Source organism: Python bivittatus, unplaced genomic scaffold (genome assembly GCF_059951505.1).
Source record: "Python bivittatus isolate LINGU-HERP-01145 unplaced genomic scaffold, Pbiv_v1 ctg000980_np1212, whole genome shotgun sequence".
Lineage (NCBI taxonomy): Eukaryota > Metazoa > Chordata > Lepidosauria > Squamata > Pythonidae > Python > Python bivittatus.
The window spans coordinates 57,873,122-57,894,855 of record NW_028277125.1 but is presented as its reverse complement, the minus strand read 5'-3'; the positions used below and the strand labels follow the sequence as shown (position 1 = coordinate 57,894,855).

At 38.0% G+C, this 21,734-nt stretch overlaps 1 protein-coding gene across 6 annotated transcripts in view; it reads left to right on the top strand.

Annotated features, from left to right (window-relative positions):
* Positions 1 to 16,877, top strand: part of FGFR2 (fibroblast growth factor receptor 2) — a 120,446-nt gene extending 103,569 nt beyond the window's left edge. For all 6 annotated transcript variants that reach the window (XM_088132187.1, XM_015888811.3, XM_015888810.3 and 3 more), the window contains 5 exons: positions 345 to 467; positions 2,062 to 2,132; positions 7,691 to 7,828; positions 10,010 to 10,115; positions 15,773 to 16,877. In XM_088132187.1, coding sequence (XP_087988313.1) covers positions 345 to 467; positions 2,062 to 2,132; positions 7,691 to 7,828; positions 10,010 to 10,115; positions 15,773 to 15,937 — 603 coding nt within the window. In that variant the 3' untranslated portion in view covers positions 15,938 to 16,877. The remainder of the gene's footprint in view (positions 1 to 344; positions 468 to 2,061; positions 2,133 to 7,690; positions 7,829 to 10,009; positions 10,116 to 15,772) is intronic.
* Positions 16,878 to 21,734: the final 4,857 nt, after the last annotated feature.

The window sequence follows — 21,734 nt, the reverse complement described above, 5'->3', positions numbered from 1 at the left end:
TTTCATATTCTTCATTAATGTTGGCTATAAGGACTTGTTGATGTTTGTCTATTTTTCTTGGTACTCTATTTTGCTCCATCACAGGGCAAGAGAATCCTTATGCTTTGTGGGTGTGGTTGGGCAAAGGGGAAATATTGGTGGATGTAGACTGGTGGGCCCTCAAACCCTTTGGATCATGGGAAAGATCTTGTATTTTAATTACCTGAGATGCTTTTTGACATTCAAGTAAATGTCTCATGTAAGCATCTGTTTCAAGCAATATCATTTTTTTTAACTAACTGAGAATCGTGTTACAGATGGGTTTCTCATTTTTTCATATCCTATTTTATTGTTTTCTTTTTCAGTGCATTCATCGAGATTTAGCAGCAAGGAATGTGTTGGTTACTGAAAATAATGTCATGAAAATAGCTGACTTTGGGTTAGCTAGAGACATCAACAATATAGATTATTATAAAAAGACTACTAATGTAAGTGAATGGCAGTCTTATCACTTGATCCACTATCTTTTTTCAGTGCATTTAAGTATGGCAAATGTATTCTTAATGGACTTTTTGTACAGCGGCCTAACTTTTAATCAAAGAATGAAAATAAGAGGCAAGTGTGTAAGTGTTCCCAACTCCTTTTTACTAGGAAAAGAAGGTTATCTGCTTACATAGCCTGAGAGAGTGCATGTTATATGATGCTTTATAAAGGATAAGTTTTAGTTGTTCCTTTTTTATGGTGTCTATGAAAACCCGTAGAACATTGTTTCACTGTTAGTTTGTGGGTCTGTATGAGAGGGAGAGAGTTGTGGACTCACAGACATGCATATATGCCTACGCCACTTTGTAATCAAGGGGTGATTTTGTGGGGCACATTCTTTATGTAATTGATGACATTTGATTTTAGTTCTATAAATATCTTACATTAGCCACATTTCAGTTGGGCTCCACAAAACCATGGTGACACACGTGTCAATCTCCTCATTAAAGTACAAAAGCTCTTCATTTATATTGTATGTCCTTGCCACAGACAGCTGCTTATATGAGGTTCTTTTTTTTAAGGTATATTTGATTAAAGCTACATTCATAAGGCTAAAGAGGTTGACAGTATGAAAACAGAATAACATTAGAAAATTACTGCCTTTTTCTAGAAACCCCTAAATGGATACTCAGAATCATTACATTTTGCCTCTTGCTAAGATATAAACACTTGCTTATTTTTACTGTATTTGTATCTCATCTTTTTTTTATAATGGCACTGAAAACAGAGTTGAGTGGTTATCCATCCTGAAACTGTCTCCCACTCTAGAGCTGTACTGAGTGCCCTTGGCTAAATCTGGGGCCACCTGGGACTGGAAGATTTTTTGAATAACTAACTAGAGAAGGATCTCCCATTGCAAAAGTATTAGCAACTGCCTACATACGAGTTTTCTTATTCCTGGATATACAGTATAGTCTGATAAAATGCTTCTGGATTATATGAATTCTTTGCGGAGATTAGTATCTTGGAGAATAGATCATAAAAGATAATGAGCTGTTATCTTCCCTTCTTTTCAACCCTGGATGTTTTAGTGTTAAATTCCAGGTCCATAGAAATTAATAATTATAGCTCAAGGTGTGCAGTGTTCAGATCCAAAGCTGGCAAAAGTATTTTGGACCTAGCATAAGCATTTTCTCTCTACGTGTCATCAGCTCCTTCAAGGAGCTGTCCTGTTTCCTAACATTCTGTCATCACCTTCATAACATCTCCTGTGCCCAGAAGAGTATATTTCTGAGCCTACGCATCTTTACAATGCAAACCTAGGAAAAATGCAGATCCTTTGCAGCTGCTGATGGTCTATGAAGCTCTATTGCCTGCTTCAGACCTGAATCCTGCACATCTCTACTCACAACTCTATGAATGAGCCAAAAGATCTAGTAAGAAACAAAGACTTTGTTTTCTTATGTCGCACATATTAAGTTGCTTTGACATTGACCTTCTTTTTAGTTTAATTTAAATTAATCTTTGCCAAACATTCACCATGAACCATAGTATTTGTTAATCCATTTGTTAATCCTTCTTTCCTTATTTAATGCCCAGGGTCGACTGCCTGTAAAGTGGATGGCACCAGAAGCTCTCTTTGACAGGGTTTACACACATCAAAGTGATGTGTAAGTAATTTTATCTTATAACCTTTCTTTATCTTCTTCAAATGAATTTACAGCTTCCTCCTATGAAACAGAATTACATACAATAAAATACATATTCAACCGATTTAAGTATATCTCGTATAACTTTTCCTTTCAACCTTTGATCCATCATGGGAAATTCCAGTAGTATAAGTTGGGCATATTTATTTTGCAAAAAACTTGGGGAGAGAATCTAGTGGGTTTTTTTTTTTTTTACCCTTTAATGAATAAGAAAAGGCTTTTTTTTCTTACCACTTTAGACTGAAAAGCCAAAGAAAACAATGAATATTTTCAATTTCATTCCTGATGCATGGGCTCTTTCTTTCAGCAATATTATTCTAACTAAGCTTCTCTTTCCTGGCTTCTCTGAAACTCTTGACTGCTGTCTCATTTCCCCGTAAGAAAAAGAAAGAGAAGGAAATGGCCCTAGAAATGTGCTCTGTTACTAATCTGGCTAGCTTCAGAGCTCATGAATGATCTGGCTTCCTCTCCTAGGTGCAGAAGTTTTCTTCCACTGAACCACTTTTTACAAATACACAATGCCCAAACATTGTTTTAAATTATTTGACTTGTAGCATGTTCTGAACCAAGTAATTTTGGACTTCCTATGTCTTGAACTGTACAGCCCAAGAGGACATTTGTCTCAAAATAATATGTTTGCTAAGTTTCTCTAAGGATTGTCAAAGAACAATGAATCTCCTTAGAGTGAAAAAGCAATAACATGTATCTGGTCCATATAGCCTCTCATTCTTTTTCAGCATGATCACTTTTTTAAAAAAATGATTATTAAATTTATATCCTACCTTTCTATTTATAGAAACATTCATGACAGCTTACGACAATAAAAACAATATACAAAATTTAACCCATGACAATAAATCAATACAGTTAAAAGCAGTATCATTCGAATCAATTAACAATTAAAAGAGAGAGAGAGAGATTGAGATTTTCCTAAATACTGGAAGAGGGAAAGGAGAAATATATGGGAGAGTGTTCCATATCATTAGAATTCTACTGGAGAAGGCTTTCTCCCATGTTGTAGATAGTTGAGCTTCTAGCAGTGGGGGCATCTTCAAAAAGGGCTCTCCTGCTCATTTAAGTTGTTGTTTAGTCGTTAAGTCGTGTCCGACTCTTCGTGACCCCATGAACCATATTGCGCCAGGCCTTCCTGTCCTTCACTGCCTCCCTGAGTTTGCTCAGTTTCATGCTCATTGCTTCAGTGATGCTATCTAACCATCTCATCCTCTGCCGTCCTCTTCTCCTTTTGCCTTCAATCTTTCCCAGCATCAGGGTCTTCTCCAAAGAGATCTCTCTTCGCATTAGGTGGCCAAAATATCTGAGCTTGAGCTTCATTATCGATCCTTCCAATGAGCAATCAGGGTTGATTTCCTTTAAGATTGACTGGTTTGACCTCCTAGCAGTCCAGGGAACTCTTAAGAGTCTTCTCCAGCACCACAGTTCAAAGGCATCAATTCTTCGGCGCTCGGCCTTTTTTATGGTCCAGCTCTCACAGCCATACATTACTACTGGAAAAACCATAGCTTTGACTATGCGGATCTTTGTCGGCAAGGTGACGTCTCTGCTTTTTAATATGCTATCTAGGCTTGCCATAGCTTTCCTCCCAAGGAGCAAGCGTCTTTTAATTTCATGGCTGCAGTCTCCGTCTGCGGTGATCTTGGAGCCCAAATAAATGAAGTCTGTTACTGCTTCCATTTCTACCCCTTCTATCTGCCAGGAATTGATGGGTCCAGATGCCATGATCTTAGTTTTTTTAATGTTGAGTTTCAAGCCAGCTTTTGCACTCTCCTCTTTCACCCTCATCAAGAGGCTCTTTAGTTCTTCTTCACTTTCTGCCATTAGGGTGGTATCGTCTGCATATCTGAGGTTGTTGATGATTCTCCCTGCAATCTTAATTCCGGCTTGTGATTCTTCCAGCCTGGCATTTCTCATGATGTACTCTGCATATAGGTTAAATAAGCAGGGTGACAGTATACAGCCTTGTCGTACACCTTTCCCTATTTTGAACCAATCGGTTGTTCCATGACCGGTTCTAACTGTTGCTTCTTGGCCCGCATACAGATTTCTCAGGAGACAGGTAAGGTGGTCTGGTATTCCCATCTCTTTAAGAATTTGCCACAGTTTGTTGTGATCCACACAATCAAAGGCTTTTGCATAGTCAATGAAGCAGAAGTAGATATTTTTCTGGAACTCTCGTGCTTTCTCCATGATCCAGCGAATGTTGGCGATTTGATCTCTAGTTCCTCTGCCTCTTCGAAACCCAGCTTGTACATCCGGTAGTTCTCGGTTCATATATTGCTGAAGCCTAGCTTGTAGGATTTTGAGCATAACCTTGCTAGCATGTGAAATGAGTGCAATTGTGCGATAGTTTGAGCATTCTTTGGCGTTGCCCTTCTTTGGAATTGGAACGTAAACTGACCTTTTCCAATCCCGTGGCCACTGTTGCGTTTTCCAAACTTGCTGGCATATTGAGTGCAGCACTTTAACACCATCATCTTTTAGTATTTTAAATAACTCAGCTGGAATACTATCATCTCCACTAGCTTTGTTGTTAGCAATGCTTCCTAAGGCCCACTTGACTTCACTCTCTAGGATGTCTGGCTCAAGGTCAGTGATCACACCAGCGTGGACATCAGGGACATTAAGATCTTTCTTGTATAGTTCTTCTGTGTATTCTTGCCACCTCTTCTTAATCTCTTCTGCTTCTGTTAGGTCCCTGCCTTTTTTGTCCTTTATCATGCCCATCTTTGCACTAAACGTTCCTTTCATATCTCCAATTTTCTTGAAGAGATCTCTAGTCTTCCCCATTCTATTGTTTTCCTCAATTTCTTTGCATTGTTCATTTAAGAAGGCCTTCTTATCTCTCCTTGCTATTCTCTGGAAATCTGCATTCAGTTGCTTATATCTTTCCCTTTCACCCTTGCTTTTCGCATTCCTTCTTTCCACAGCTATTTGTAAAGCCTCATCAGACAGCCATTTTGCTTTCTTGCATTTCTTTTTCTTTGGGATGGTTTTAGTTGCTGCCTCCTGTACAATGTTACGGACCTCCGTCCATAGTTCTTCAGGCACTCTGTCTACCAAATCTAATCCTCTAAATCTATTCATCACCTTCACTGTGTACTCACAAGGAATATGATCTAAGTCATACCTGAGTGGTCTAGTGGTTTTCCCTACATTCTTCAATTTAAGCCTAAATTTTGCAGTAAGAAGCTCATGATCTGAGCCACAGTCAGCTCCTGGTCTTGTTTTTGCTGTCTGTATAGAGCTTCTCCATCTTTGGCTGCAAACTATATAATCAATCTGGTTTCGGTATTGACCATCTGGTGATGTCCATGTGTAGAGTCGTCTCTTGTGTTGTTGGAAAAGAGTGTTTGCTATGACTAGCTTGTTCTCTTGACAGAACTCTATTAGCCTTTGCCCTGCTTCATTTTGTACTCCAAGGCCAAATTTGCCTGTTATTCCGATTACTCCTTGACTTCCTACTTTAGCATTCCAATCCCCTATGATGAAAAGGACATCTTTTTGGTGCTAGTTCTAGAAGGTGTTGTAGGTCTTCATAGAAGCGGTCAACTTCAGCTTCTTCAGCATCAGTGGTTGGGGCATAGACTTGGATGACTGTGATATTGAATGGTTTGCCTTGGATACGCACTGAGATCATTCTGTCGTTTTTGAGGTTGTACCCCATTACTGCCTTTCCCACTCTCTTATTCACTATGAGTGCAACTCCATTTCTTCTAAGGGTTTCTTGCCCACAGTAGTAGATATAATGGTCACCCGAATTAAATTCACCCATTCCCGTCCATTTCAGTTCGCTGATTCCCAAGATGTCGACGTTCAATCTTGTCATCTCATGTTTGACCACATCCAGCTTGCCTTGGTTCATAGATCTTACATTCCAGGTACCTATACAATATTGTTCTTTACAGCATCGGACCTTCTTTTCGCTTCCAGATACATCCACAGCTGAACGTCCTTTCGGCTTTGGCCCAGCCGCTTCACTCTTTCTGGAGCTACTTGGAAATGCCCTCCGCTCTTCCCCAGTAGCATATTGGACACCTTCCGACCTGAGGGGCTCATCTTCCGGCATCATATCTTTTAGCCTTTTAACATTGTCCATGGGGTTTTCTTGGCAAGGATACTGGAGTGGGTTGCCATTTCCTTCTCCAGTGGACCACATTTTGTCAGAACTCTCTGTCATGACCTGTCCGTCTTGGGTGGCCCTGCACGGTATAGCTCATGGCTTCACTGAGTTACGCAAGCCCCTTCGCCACGACAAGGCAGTGATCCATGAAGGGGGCTCATTTAAGTAACCTGGCAAATTCATAGTAATCATGCAGATAACCAGCCCCCTAAGCCATTCAGGCTTTAAAATTCACTGCCAATGCCTTAAATTCTGTCTAGGAGACAATTGGCAGCCAATATAGACATGATGTGATCCCTATCCTTGCGCTGGACAGCACTCTGGCCACAGATTTTTTTACCAGTTGCAATTTCCATATACTTTTCAGGGGTAGCCTCATGTAAAGTACATTGCAGTAGTTTAGTTGGCTTGTTATCAAGATATAGTTAGCTGATGCTCTGGCCCAACCAGCTCAGAAAGAGCTGCAGTTGGGACATTAGCTGTACTTGGGTAAACACATTTCTCACTGCAGCTGACACCTGAAATCCAGTGACAGTTAGAAATCAAGAAGCACTTTCAATCTGCAAAGCTCCTCTTTCTGAATTTAATTTCAGCTTGTTCTCTCTAATCCATCCTGTTACTAAGTTTAGATAATGTTCAAGAATACCAATTGTGTTAGAAGGTAGGGAGCAATAGAACTGGGTGTCATCAACATAGTGATGGCACCCCATGCCAAAACTATGAAATAAACAATGCACTCAAGACCATCCAGAAGGGTACCATAGTTGATAATACTGATGCCATCAAGAAGGCCAGATAATCCATGAAGGTGACCAAAGTAATCTCAATACTATAACCCCAACTGATATGGAACCCTGTTATCAATTTCATCCAAATGCATCTGGAGCTGGAAGGCCACTACTTTCTCAATAATCTTACCCAAGAATGGAGTATTTGAGTCTGGGTTATTATTATAGAGATTCCAGGTCAAGAGAAAACTTTTTCTGGGTTTTATAATCTTCTTATTTAGCCAGGAGAACATCTCACATCCTGGTTAGGTTAGCATTACAATTTCTAAACACTTTACTTCTATTTGAACCAATCTCAATAAAATCATTCTTGAGTTGCTTTTTAATCCTAAATCTTTAATTTTCAGTTATAAGGAATTTCATAGGATTTAGGCATACACATCTATTGCTTAGGTTGGACTACTTATTATTTTATGAACTTTAATACTCAATTTATGTGTTCTGCATTTTATTGTGCTCCAATTTATTTTTAAATTTGGTACGTTGCTCAGGATGCACTGCATGATTGGCAATATGTAAAGATTTAATTAAAAGATAAGATTCTGGACTGATCTGATTCAGACACATTCTATTCTCTTTTTTAAATTCTTCAGGTGGTCATTTGGTGTCCTAATGTGGGAGATCTTCACTTTAGGTGGATCACCGTACCCAGGAATTCCAGTAGAAGAGCTTTTCAAATTGCTTAAAGAAGGACACAGAATGGATAAACCTGCTAATTGCACCAATGAACTGTAAGAGCTCTTTGGACATAGCTAGATGGGCTGTATTAACATAAAGAGAATGCATTTGTTATTTCTTTCACTTTTTTTCCTGTTTATTCCCTAAGTATATGTCACATGAACACAAATTATGGCTTACCAAGACACAATTCACATTTTCTCTTGCAATCACTCAAATGGTTTAAAAACCTAACTGTCAATAACTCTACTTCATCATGACTTTAAAAATCTTTATTTACAATTCTCTGACTGGGATGGCCAGCTGTTCATATGAAAAACAATTGAAATTATATTCCCATCCAAACAGCTTCCAAATGTGCATTTCAGCCATTAATGCAGGAAATACAACAGAGCGTTGGTGAAAATGAAGCCAAGTCCCTGCCACGATATCAGAAAGTCACACAATGACTTTCTAATTGGATCTATAGTGTGTGTGCTCGTGGGAGTAAGTGTGTGTTTAATGTGTCCCACAAAGAAATGGAAGTCAAGATACCATTTGATATCAAATAACAAATCTGAATTATTTTAATTATATGTAATATAATAGGTTTTTGCTGGTTTCTTTTTTGCTTTTTCTCTCTGGCCTTTTAATAGAGTGAAGTATTGATTTAACACAACATTTGCAGGGAGGGCTGTCCTTTATTTCCAATTGCTCATTAAATTTGAGAATGTATCACCCAGAGTGATACCATTTGTGCCATTTTAAGTCATTTGTATAAATGAGATAAAACATTTAAATACAATGGGAGCATTAGCTGTTGCCTCTGAAGTCCTTGCATTAACACCCACTAAATTGAGATTTCCTTGCCTGTGAAACCAATGTGTTTTTAGAAAAAAAGAAATCATTACCTAACTTGAATTAGGCAAGAGTTTATTTTGTTTAAATAATTGTTCAGGACCAGAAAAGCATTTTAAAAGCATTTAAAGCTTTTACCTAAGTCACATGGGTGCCTTATATCTCCTCAGATTGCTTTCCTTGAACCTCTGCAGTCATAGCATATGGTTCACAGATTTCTCATATAATCAGCAATAAGCTTTCTATCTTCTACTCATATGTGGAATTACAGTACAATCTGGACAGATTTCCAGACAATTAGAATAGCCTTTTCTCTTTAGTGCAGCATTAGGATTAGTTCCAGCTGAAGGCCATTAATGGGATCTTCCATGCCCATTTAATTTACCTTAATTTATCTAGAGGGTAGAAATAGTGATCATACATGGAGAGCAGAGAACATAGTTAGGTGATCTACTGCTCCAGCCCCCTCTGCTAATACATAGCTTTGGGATGGGAATTGGTGGGGACAGTATTAAAACCTTCACTTCTTTTTATGCTTTCTTTTTAGAACATAGGCATTAAACAGTACCATATAAGTAAGGGAGACTTGTATATCATGTTCAACAAGGCTCACTGCTTCCAAACCTGAAGGCTTTTGGATACTAATGCAAAATGGTTATTTTAGGCAAAGTAGGATTTTGACAGCCAGGGTGGGATCCAATTCCCAATGGCTCCAGCTTCTGTAGCCAAGAGTCAGATATGATGGGACTTGTAATTCAACAACATCTGGAGGACCATCTTCACCTATAGAAACCATTGTTCTGATTCTCTTGTAAAGTCTAATAATGACACCAGCATGGACAAATACAGGCAGGGTATGAGAACTAGTATAATTTATCTGGAGCTGGGCACAAATGACTTTTCAAAATTCTCCATCAAATTTGTGGGCAGAGAAGTAAGGGGGATGAGTTTTTCAAATTCTGCAACATTTTCTGAAGGACAGGATGCCCTCAGAGCAGTTAAAATCAGCAACAAAAGCCTGATGGAAAGAGTTCCCTGCTGTTCTTTTCCCTTGTATTTAATGAATGTGTGGAAAGTCAGGGATTTGAAGTAGAAAAACACCACAACCTAGCCATGAGAGTTGTCCACAATCTCTTTTCTCTTAAATAATTTCTATAGCAAATTCTCCAAATTGCATAAGAACAGTATTTAAAAGTGCAGAATATATTTGCCTACTACTAAATTCATCTCCAATCCTCTGGACCACAGGCACATTTTCTTAAAGAGCAAAATATTTCAGATACATAAAATGTGAATACATCCTGACTTTTTGCTGAACAGCAGTGAGATATTATGAATATGTGATCATTAATGTCATAGACACATTAATTAACATAATGAATTGCTGGTTTCCACAGCTACATGATGATGAGAGATTGTTGGCATGCAGTACCTTCACAGAGACCTACATTTAAACAGCTTGTGGAAGACTTAGATCGGATCCTCACCCTTACAACTAATGAGGTGAGTAAAATAATTGCTCCTTAAACATTAAGTAGAAAATGGCAATAAGGGTTATTGAGATAATCCTCATACAATAGTTCACTGGCAACCAGCATATTATGGAAAATCTAGATGCGGTGTTTTCCTTCTGGCACATTTGGACTCGCACAACAAAACAAAGGAAATCTGTGTGCATGTAATTCCTTTGAAATCTGATAGAATAAAGTAACAAGGTATAAGATAATTGTCCAAGAGATGTGTTTGGGGGTAGAAGGATAGATAATGAAAGACTTATTTTTATTTTCTTCCCAAGTTTACTCATTTAATTTCATTATTACCCAAATGGGAAACAGCAGGGTTGGAAACATGACAGACAGATTTGTTTAAAGGGTCAATACATTATATTTCAACATCCCAATTAGATTTGTTGAAATGTCTATTATATCATTCACATAATGCATTTATGATGAGTTAAAGGAAAACTTTCATATTGTAGTGCAACTTTTAAGCTTTGGAGATTTAAAGATACACACTCTTGCAGAATCTCTGCATAAGCGATGCAGAGATTCTGAGGGCTGAGGGCAGGTGGTGGTGGTAATAATAATAATAATAATAATAATAATAATAATAATAATAATAAGAAGAAGAAGAAGAAGAAGAAGAAGAAGAAGAAGAAGAAGAAGAAGAAGAAGAAGAAGAAGAAGAAGAAGAAGAAGCACCACCACCACCACCACCCAGACTTAACAATTGTTATTAAGGAAGACAAATATGTCTGGATAGTGGACATTGCAATACCTGAGGACAGCAGAATAGAAGAGAAAGAACTGGAGAAAATCACAAAATATGAAGACCTGCAAACAGAAAGTAAAGATAGTACCAATAGTAATAGGCACCTTGGGTGCAGTTCCAAAACATCAGGAACACCACTTGAACACAATCGGGATTGACAAAATCACCATTACAATTGCAAAAGGCAGCTTTACTTGGAACAGCTTACATTCTGTGACAATACCTTTAATATTAGTAAACATCTGCCTATCCCAGATCCTTGGGAAGAACTCAATAGGTGAACAAAAATGCCAGATTCAGTCTAAACATCTGGTTGATTATGCGACCAACCATAATAATAAATTACTCTGACATGTATTCCTGAAACCTGGCTGAGCTTGGAACAGGAGTGGCCTTTTCTGAGATATGCCCAGCTGGGTTTTGGGTGTGGCATCAGCTGAGACTCTGGGACAAGGTGGAAGTATGGTGATTGTCATCCAGGAATCACTTATGGCCTTCAGGGGTGCTGCACCACAGATCACTGGATGTGAGACCCTGTTCATTAAGTTGGGCTTTAGAGATCAGTTGAGATTGTTGCTGTTGTACCAGCTTCACTGCTGCATAGCAGCTTCCCTTCCTGAGCTCCTTGACTCCATCTCTGGGTTGGCAGTGGAGTTCCCCAGATTTATGGTCTTGGGGGACTTCAATCTGCCTTCTCTAGGAGTGGGATTTGAAGAAGCTCAAGAATTCATGGCCACCATGATGGCCATGGGCCTACCCCAGGTCATCCAGAGCCCGACATTGTGTTCCTGCTATGTGACCTGAAATTGGAGGAGATTTTGATGTCCCCCTTGTCATGGTCAGGTCACACCCTGATTTCCATGGGATTCTCTGGCACCACCATCCACTGCAGAGAGGCTGGACCCATTAGATTGGTCTGCCCCTTGCGACTGATGGACCCTTATGGGTTTCAGAGGGAGCTTGTTCCTGCTCATCTGCTGCAAGGTCCATCTGAAGCCTTGCTCACCACTTGGAATAAGAGGGTGGCTGAGGCCTTGGATCAGATCACACCTATGCAACCTCTCCCCTCTCAGCGATTCTGGCACTTCCCATGGTTTACAGAGGAGGTAAGGGAGTTGAAATGAGTGAAGAGATGTCTAGAGCATCACTGGCATTTTACAGGGGACAAACTCGACTGGACAATCTCATCCCACTTGACCTCTCAGCAGCTTTCAATACCATCAAATGTGGTACCCTTCAACTCAGAGGATTGGGGATCAGCAGCATGGTGTTGTGCTGGTTTGCCTCCTTTCTTAGGGGTCAATTCCAGTCGGTGGTGATTGGGGGAGAGAGATCCCCCTGTTGGTCCCTACTATATGGGGTGCCACAGGGGTCAGTGCTCTCTCTGCTCCTATTTAACATCTACATGAGGCTGCTGGGTGAGCTCATCCGTCACCATGGGGTGAGGTATCATCAGTACACTGATCTCTGCCCCTGGTGAATTAAGCAGTGCTCTGAATGTCTTATCCCAGTGCCTGGAGGCTGTGTGGTCCGGATGGGGAACAAAAGGCTTCAACTGAACCCTGGCAAGACTGAGGGGCTTTGGGTTTTAAGGCCCACCAGTTCTAGGACTATATCATCTAGTCCCATACTAGCAGCCGTGGGTAGGAGGGCCTTTGCTCAACTTTGTGTTGCGCATCGGTGTGCCCATTCCTAGATCGAGGGGTTCTACTCATAGTCTCTCATGCCCTAGTCACCTCCCGGTTCAACTACTGTAATGCGCTCTACGTGGGACGGCCCTTGAAGAGTATCCAGAAGCTTCAGTGGCACGGGCAATTATGTGTGTTTCCAGTTGAACACACATTACACCTCTGCTCAGTGAGCTGCATTGGTTACCAGTCTGTTTCCATGTCTAATTCAAGATGCTGGTTTCAACCTTTAAAGCCCTACATGGCATGGGGCCAGGTTATTGGAGGGACTGTCTCTCCCCAGTTACCTCTGCCCATCCCACCAGATCCAGCAGAGAGGGCATGCTGCGGGTCCCACTGACTAGGGAGTTTCATTTGGCGGGTCCTAGGCGGCAGGCCTTTTCTGCTGTGGCCCCACTTTATGGAACTTCCTTCCCCCCAAAGTAAGGCTAGAAAATCCCTTTTACCTTCCAGAGGTCCCTCAAGACCTGGTTGCATCAGCAGGGGACTGGTGAAATATTGAGATGTAATTAACACCTGCTCTTTGCCTAATCTCTTTTTAATTGATTTTAGTTTTGTGCCTTTTATAATTTTAAAGTTTTAATATTAATAATGTTAATATTAATTTGTATATTTTGTTTTTAACTTTGTTGTACACCGCCCAGAGTTACTTGATTGTGAGATGGGCAGCTGTATAAATATGATGAATAAACATAAATAAATAAACAATAGTAATAATAAATTACTCTAGAAGGTTATGCTTCTACTGCAACTGGGTCTCCTAAAACTGGAATACTATCAACATTGACTGATGTATATAACCTGGAAAGGACCCGACATCATTGTGTGTTGGCTAAATCTCTTCCCCAGACATGTATGCACATGCCCATGTACACACATACACAAACAAATAATTGAGAATCAAACCTAATTTCTGCTCTGCTTCTTTAGGTATGCTAACACAGGATGATACATTAGAATTTTGGTATTTGGTATTTGTTCATAATATACACAGTCTGAATATAGCACCAGAAATTTAGTTGGAAAAAGATAGGGAGGGATTGCTGTGGCTGGAATATACGACTTCTGAAACTTACATTTAATTTGAAACATGGTTTCTTCCAAAGAAGCTTTTGGTTGCTATTTGGAAGTAGGACACATTTGGATATTAACAAGGGAAAGATATTCTAGAATGTAACTGGAAAAATTAAATATGTGGGCCCATTATAGGAACTGAATAAGAGTTATTGCATACACTGGTCATAGCCCTGTAATGACCATGTGAATCTGTCGAATCTGCTTGAATCACATGGATGCAATCGGCTTCCTAATAGCTTCCTCCTTCCATTTGTGCCAAAAGGGTCCCGCTCCATCTTATGCCTAAAAGCTGTCGTTCTAATGTATATGACGAAATTACGGCTTCTTTGAAGTCAATGAGAGATTTGCCATTGATGGCAGAGGCGCCAGAGTTTAACCCTGCATATTCGGATAAGATTCATATTGTCTCTGGATAGCATGGAGATACCAGACACCAGACGTGAAAAAGTGCTTATGAGATAGGGAAGTAATGTCAAATCAAAAGTTCACTACAAACTAATTTTTGTTGCATGTTTTGCTCCTGTTTATTTTACAGTGAATTTATCATTACTGTCTTAACCATGTTGACTTTTTTTTAATGGTAGTCGGGAAATGTGTTTAAAAACCTAGCTTTATTCAATTGGGTTTTCTCATCTTAGAATCAAAACATGGTTTAGCAAATGAAAAGATTGCATTTAAATGAAAACAGCTGTTCTGCAGAAGTTGAAAGAGAAGAAGCAATTCAAGGAGAAAAATCACTTTATTCTCCTGCCAGAACTGTAATTTCTAGAAATGTTTTAACCTAGCTTTCAATTCAGTTGATCCAGTGGCTCTTTTTGTTTTCATAGAAATGCAGTGGGCCCTGTTCAGCAGCAGGTATTCCTTTGGATCCAATTAAAAAGAACGCTTTTTTTTCCAGGAGCGCTCTCAGTTCCATGCAATGGGTCCAGCTGATTTCATTGAGGCTGCTTAAAAGAATGGCTCAGTTGATTGGGTCACACAGTTGTTCATGCAGCATACACACACACACACACACATATTTGCTGCATGAATAATTGTGAGACCCAATCAACTGAGCCATTCTTTTAAGTGTGTATGTATGTATGTATATGTGTGTATGTATGTGTGTGTGTGTGTGTGTGTGTATATATATATATATATATATATATATATATATATATATATAGCATCGTACTGCAACACTTTAGATTACTCTCACTGAAATGTCAAGGTATTATTAAACAGTCAGTTTAGTTGAATGAAATGATCTTTCTTTCTGCAAATCATTTCCATGTGTTGGACAAAAATAGTTCTCTGTAGGGTGAAAATTTGTTTTTTATCATTGCAAAAAGTTTCTTTTTGATGTGGCTAGTGTATACGTTTCAAGTAGTGTGGTTGAAGTTGATGTTGGAACTGATACATCTGCCTCAGAAGTCCTTTCCCTGTTGTTTCGGCTTTCCTTTTTCATATCTCCCTGAAAATGTTTGGTTTTATAAGGAGTTGTTATTTCATTTTTTGTCCCATTCTTCCAATAGGGATAGACAGCAGAGCAGAAGGGTCTTCCTCCCTTGCCTTTCTGTTACCTTCACGCTATTCTTGTGAGGGCAGTGCATTATTTATTTAGTAATATATTTATCAAAGGCTTATCAGGGCCAAAGCCCACACAAGGCAATTCTCCATTATATTTGTTTTAAAAAACATAAAATTAAAACTATCCAATATATCATCTAAGAACAGCTAAAAAAGCATTTCAGAACCATAAAACTCATTTAAAATTAGCCAGTGTGGCCGTTTATGGTACATTTCGTAGGATGGAATTCTGCACAGAAAGATCTCTGAAAATGCTGTATTTTCTTCTTGCAAAATAACTTGAACTCAGTGGTGAACACTTTTGCAAAGCTCACGTTGTTGACTTTTTGGGGCTGAAGCAGCTTTGTATATGTTTAGGTAGTCCCTACCAGTCTAAGCTATGAGATAATAAAGATGTACATTGTAAAGAACAAGCACTTGTGAAAAGTAACTCACCTGAATGGTATCAACCTGTTTTGTTTTTGCTTTGTGTATGTCTATTAAATGTATATGAAGCATATACATTTCATCTGAAAGCAATGGAGGATTGACCTGCTTGTGTACTTTTTCTTTCAGGAATACCTAGACCTCAGTGGACCGCTAGAACAGTATTCACCTAGCTATCCAGATACAAGGAGTTCCTGTTCTTCAGGGGACGATTCTGTTTTTTCTTCTGATCCAATGTCTTATGAACCTTGCCTCCCTAAGTACCAACATATAAATGGAAGTGTTAAAACATGAAAAGAACTTCTGTCATTCCACAAAGGAATGAAACCAGAGTATCTACCTGCCAAGTGAAGAAGAGCCTCTTGCTTCAGACACCCAAGTTTTTCTTGTACATAAGAAATATAGGGACCAAAAGAAAAACCAAAAATGGCAAAAAGTGTTCTGATTATGGAAAAAATAGTAGCTTGGAATATCAGTCAATATTATGAAGAGAAGAATTTTTATGGGCCATATATGGACACCAATTAGCAAGTTCGCTCTTTGGCCCTGAAGCCAAAACAGCATTTCTACAGTCAATGGACAAGTTGGACTTGAGGCAAACTTCAGACCAGCCTTCTTTGTTTATTTTGTAATATTTTGAGAAAATATATGTTGACACACACTTACAGAGCACAAATGCAATATATAAGTGCTGGATGTATGTAAATATAATCAAATATGTATAAATATATATTATATATTTACAATGAACTATTTTTTGTATTGATTTAAAAATGGATCTCCCACTTCAAGGAAATTAGTCTTTCTTTTTTTGAAAAAGAAACAGCTATTTGTAACTACTTTTCATGCATAAGACTTTTCTTTCCCTCTTCTTTTTTTTTTTTAAATCATCATCCATATCCAAAGGTGAAAAATATTTTACTTTCAGGGAAAATGGTATCTCATTAATTTATTAATTAATTGGTAATGTACAAAACAATTAATCTTTTATAGGGTTGTGATATGTTGTAATTTAAATAGCATTTCTATGCAGACAGCACAAAGAACTAGTAGATATATTGCTCAAAAGTTACTAGTTGTCAATTTTTTTAAAGAGAGAAATATTTACAGTATATAACTAATTCTGGAAATTAAAGTTTTGATTAACTTGGATTTTAAAAGTTGAATGAGAGGCTGTTGCTTTAACTAAAACCAAAACTCTCATAAATAAAAAATGTGTCCTTTATCAACAAAGTATCTTTTTCTTACTATCTTCAGTTCTGTTGTTACACATTACAACTCCTAAAGAACAAGGCAGTAGCATAGCCATTTAGAAAAGCATTCTTCTCAACTTTTCTATTTATTTCTATAGAACCGCTCAGTGGGGTGAACTCAAATTTAGAGGCACTGAACAAATTTCAGAGGTTCCTAAAGTAAGAACATATTTTAACTGGCCTAAATTGTGCTACAATTTTTTAAATGTCCCCAATCATGCATTTGACTAGAAACTACTAAATGTCTTGCACAGCTTCCTGGCTATTTTGATGTAGCACTGTTTTTTAAAGATGTTCACATATTGTTACATTAAAGTGACAAAATTGAGTCAGTCACAAGTGGCAATTGTAGAACTTCATTGGAATATCTTTCTGGAGGGTTACTTTATGTTTGCTTATTACAAATCATTGCAAATAACTCCACTAATCCAGTCTTAAACACTGGTATCTGGCCAGAAATATTATTACATTTCTATAACATGCTTTTCAGAATTAAAAGCATTATGTTTACACGTTTGATGCACTTTCACACTGGTGTAACCATGCAATATGAATGCAATTCAGACTGACTTATTTAACAAGGGAGAGAGAAGGATGAAAAGCATTAAACTTTGTTATTTTCTTTTGTACTAACAATTAGAAGATTTCCACAGGTATTAATGTTAACATTACAAAATAAATTTCATTCACCTTACTTTTTTTTTTTTTTAAATGTGTCTTACAGAGTGATTTCAAAGTTTCTACATAATGGAATTATTTTATAGGTTCAGAAAAGGAATAAACCCCATATTAGTTTGGATCGGCAAGTCCATTTATGGTGACTGGTAAATATCTGCATTGGGCACCACAATCTTTTCTTGTATTTCAAAGTTCACCAACCTCAAAATGTATGATTGGTGTTTTCTAACCAATTAGTGTCAATCCTAAGTGCACAGGTAATCCTCCAGAGTCTGCAGAATGAACATTGTATTCATTCTGATTTGGTTGAGATGCACAGAACACCCACATGTGTATCTTTTGTTTCCTGAACATCTTCCTCCAACTCTAGCTTCTTCCATAACACAATTATATCAAAACCTTTTCCCAGGAAATCCACCATTGGAATGTTGTTTATGTTTTGGATAAATTTCCATTATTGTACTAGGAAACAAACAACAAATGAAAAATTAAGCAAGCTGGGTAGAGTTATCTAGTGGTATACAGATAGTTCTAGTTAACTATCATTAACAAATGACAGTTATCAGCAAGGTGATTAATGTCCCCTTCTCCAGTGACTTGCTACATTGTGGCTAAATTTGGCATTCTTGTAATGTTTCTAAACCTTTTCTTGTGTAGAATATTTACTAACTGCCATCACAATCTTAAAGTACCATCACATTTACCACTTCCATAAATTATTCTTCCTGAGACTACAATAAAGGAATTTATGTTGTTTAAAGAAAATTTAAGGGAAAGGGGGAATCCACTCCTTCCAAAATATGTCTACTCCCTTGAAATAATGCAGTTACAGTAAGTAGGCTATGATATTTTGTTACCTGTGTTTCTTCTAAAAGATAGTTTAGAAGGGTAATGGATTCAAATGTGAAAAACTGGCCACATTAGACAGAGTTCTGGTTGTTGGCTAGCTTTTTTGGTGACCTTTCTATAAGAAGGAAATGAATTGGTCATGGAAATTAATGTAATAAAAGAATGTTAATGGTAAGCAAAGGAATTGGCAAAAAACAAGCTTTCTTGGGCATACTATATCAAAATAATACAACACTGTCTCAAGTGCTATGTGATGTGATATTTTACACCATGTTACTCCAGAAATGGGCATTATATTTTATATTTATAGGGTCATGAAAGGACTGGAAGGGTTTTTCACAAATGCCCCTTTTGGAGAATGCAATAGCATTAAAAGAGAAAGAGAAATCTTACAGAAAGCCTTCAAGTTGCCAAGAACCACATTTAAGCTTTGGAGAAGTCAATGTCCAAGATGGACTATTTTGTCTAGACATTTCTTTCTGGCGTACTTTAATATTTTAGATCTATATTCAGTAGAATATAGTACTCCTTCCACAGACTCTGTTGCCACAGAGATGTATAAACTAGAAAATAAATATTGCATTTGGGAATGTAAGCTCAATGCCAGCCTGTTAGATGACCACACTGATCCTGGAGTAAATGTACTCAGAGCTGTCAGATGATCTAGCATTATCTTGTCTTAAGAACAGATATGGTTGGCAGATGTACTTTTAGAGCATTGCTTGCTTTCCCAGGTAGTTTGCTCCCCCCCAAAAGCCACCTTGTAAGTAGGGTAGTTTATACATAGTCACAAAGGCAATAGTGGGAACATTCTGCACTATTTTTGGATTTATGGAGGGGGGGATCACTTTACTAGCAAGAAAAGGAGGAGAAAAATGGAACAAAGAACAAAGATTGAAACAATTCAACTGTGTTTCTTCTTTCTGATGGGTTTTATGGTATCTGTAATAAGACAATCACGTCAAGAATTTTGTTGAATCCTTGCATCCTTCTATTTCCAGTACTGATCTGGGTGAAGCCTGACAATATGGTGAATTGGCTATGGTGCTGGCCTGGGAGATTCAATCCCTGCTCAAACTGGGGTGTCTTTGGACCTGTCTCTCCCTCTCAGCCCAACCTGTCTTACAAATATGTGATAGGAATTGGATGAGGGGCTATTAGGTATGTCATTTTGACATCTTGGAGAAAAGTCATTAAATTTAACAAATAATGTGTGACTGGTAAAAAACTCCCCCCCCCTTTTTTTAATTGCTTCCAAGGAACACATTTGCTGAGGTATGTTCTGCTAATGGTGTCTACAATTGTTTGTATTAAACCTTTTCTGTGTTTAATTACACATAAACTGTCTGGACTGACAACCTTTACAGTTAACTTTGATGGCAAGACTTCAAAAAGCTATAACTTTGGGAAACAATTGATTGTTCGTTTGATAAGTTTTGAGTGCAGAGCTCTTAGAAAGCTATATAAAGCAACAATTTGGTATGATTGAACTATTACTGTTATTGGAGCTCTCGGATAAAGATGAAGAAAGAAGAGATGGTGGGTGATATTGCAAAAGCTGAAATGCAAAGGGAAGAGTCATTATCGTTTATTTTCTTAAAAGGGACTTTGGAATATTCTTCTAAGTTTGAGCTTGTTTCAATAATGATCCAAGACTCAGAAATGCCTAAGGCAAAAAATAGTCTTTCTCCCCCATGATGGTTAAAAAGCATGAAATAGTTGGCAATCTAAAAAAAAATTGTATTCCAGAACTGGTGCCTGAGGAAAGCAAATTGCAATGCCTCATTGTGGAGCTTACCCTAGCTTGCTTCTTCCCTCCCTCCCTCCCTCCCTCCCTCCCTCCCTCCCTCCCTCCCTCTTTCTTTCTTTCTTTCTTTCTTTCTTTCTTTCTTTCTTTCTTTCTTTCTTTCTTTTCTTCTTCAAATTTATTTGACTTGGGGGAAAGGGGAAATATAATGTTGTTTAAATGTTTGCTAGGCAAAACAAACCAGCCACTTCATTTGAACAGCAATGTACACAGGGCCTTATGTTTGGCATAAAACAGATTTTATACCAGCCATCTCTTTTTTTTGTACCAGCCATCTCTTTATTGATTTCTTCCCAATTTATGCACTGCAAGTTTTCTGTCAGTTGGTGGAATTTCAGGTGGTGAACAGCTTCAATAACAATGAAGCCATTTTAAAACCAATAACTAAATATAAAACCCACTTCATAAAATTGTTTATACTAATGGTCAGCTAGGAAGTTTTCCACAAAATTCCAACTGTAAAATGAGATCCAGAAATAACTTTCTTGTAACCAACAACTGGATGGTTTACTGAAAAAGCTCAATTTTAATTCACTTCTAAATAATAGTAAGGCAGTACTCAAATATCCCCACCATAAATGAGAAATGGATCAGAGAATAATCATATTTCTCCCAAACTATTGTGGGATTAGAAAAATATGAAGGCATTTAACTCTGAATGATAAATTCCAACATTTGAGAAGGAAATAGCTGATTCAGTTAAGTCAAATTTAGAAGAGCAGATATTCTTTCTGTGAGGCATCCCCACTGAAAACAGGCAAGTCATCTTATTCTTCATTAAAGGTAACTTCACACTATGTGTGGCAGTATCATTCAGATTCTTGATGGTGGAGACCGTTCTCTTTCAAGGGCAATGAATATAGACAGTGTAGTCCATTCATTAGTTTGTATAATGAAAACCATTTACGGCTATTATCTTTAAGAATTAAGCTGTGACGCGGGACTCAGAGAAAAAAAAATGGTTACAACTCTTGACAGAAAAGCACCAACCTGAAGCCAGCTCTGTTTCTATCTTGCCTAGATCAGCCTTGTTCTTCTTACCCTATCTATGAAAAGGATTCCATTTAGTGACCAAATTGCACGGGGGTTGATTTGTCCAACTGTAGATTTCTCTCAGAGACGATGCTATGCCTATGAAATGTCTTTGGAATTAGGTTGGGATCCATGAGGAACAGGAATGGCAGCTCACAAATCTGGAACTTTTTTACCACCTAAAATTCACCTCATTGGCTTAAAAAAAAAAAAAAATCTATTGCCTTTGCTGGTTTAATCCAAGAGATTTCTGATGGCTCAGTTTTTGGACTATAAGTGTTTGAATTGCATATGGTGGTGTAAAGACTTATAGTGAGTCTTTCTGGATGAGCTCTGGTAGAAAAGCAGGTGGAAGTCTTTTAAATAAATGCATAAATAGCATGCCAGTGGAAGAGCACGATCCCACTTCTATTTTTCCATGCCTGGTGATTGTAATGTCATAAGAAAATGTTTTTCAGAATTGGTGATTAGC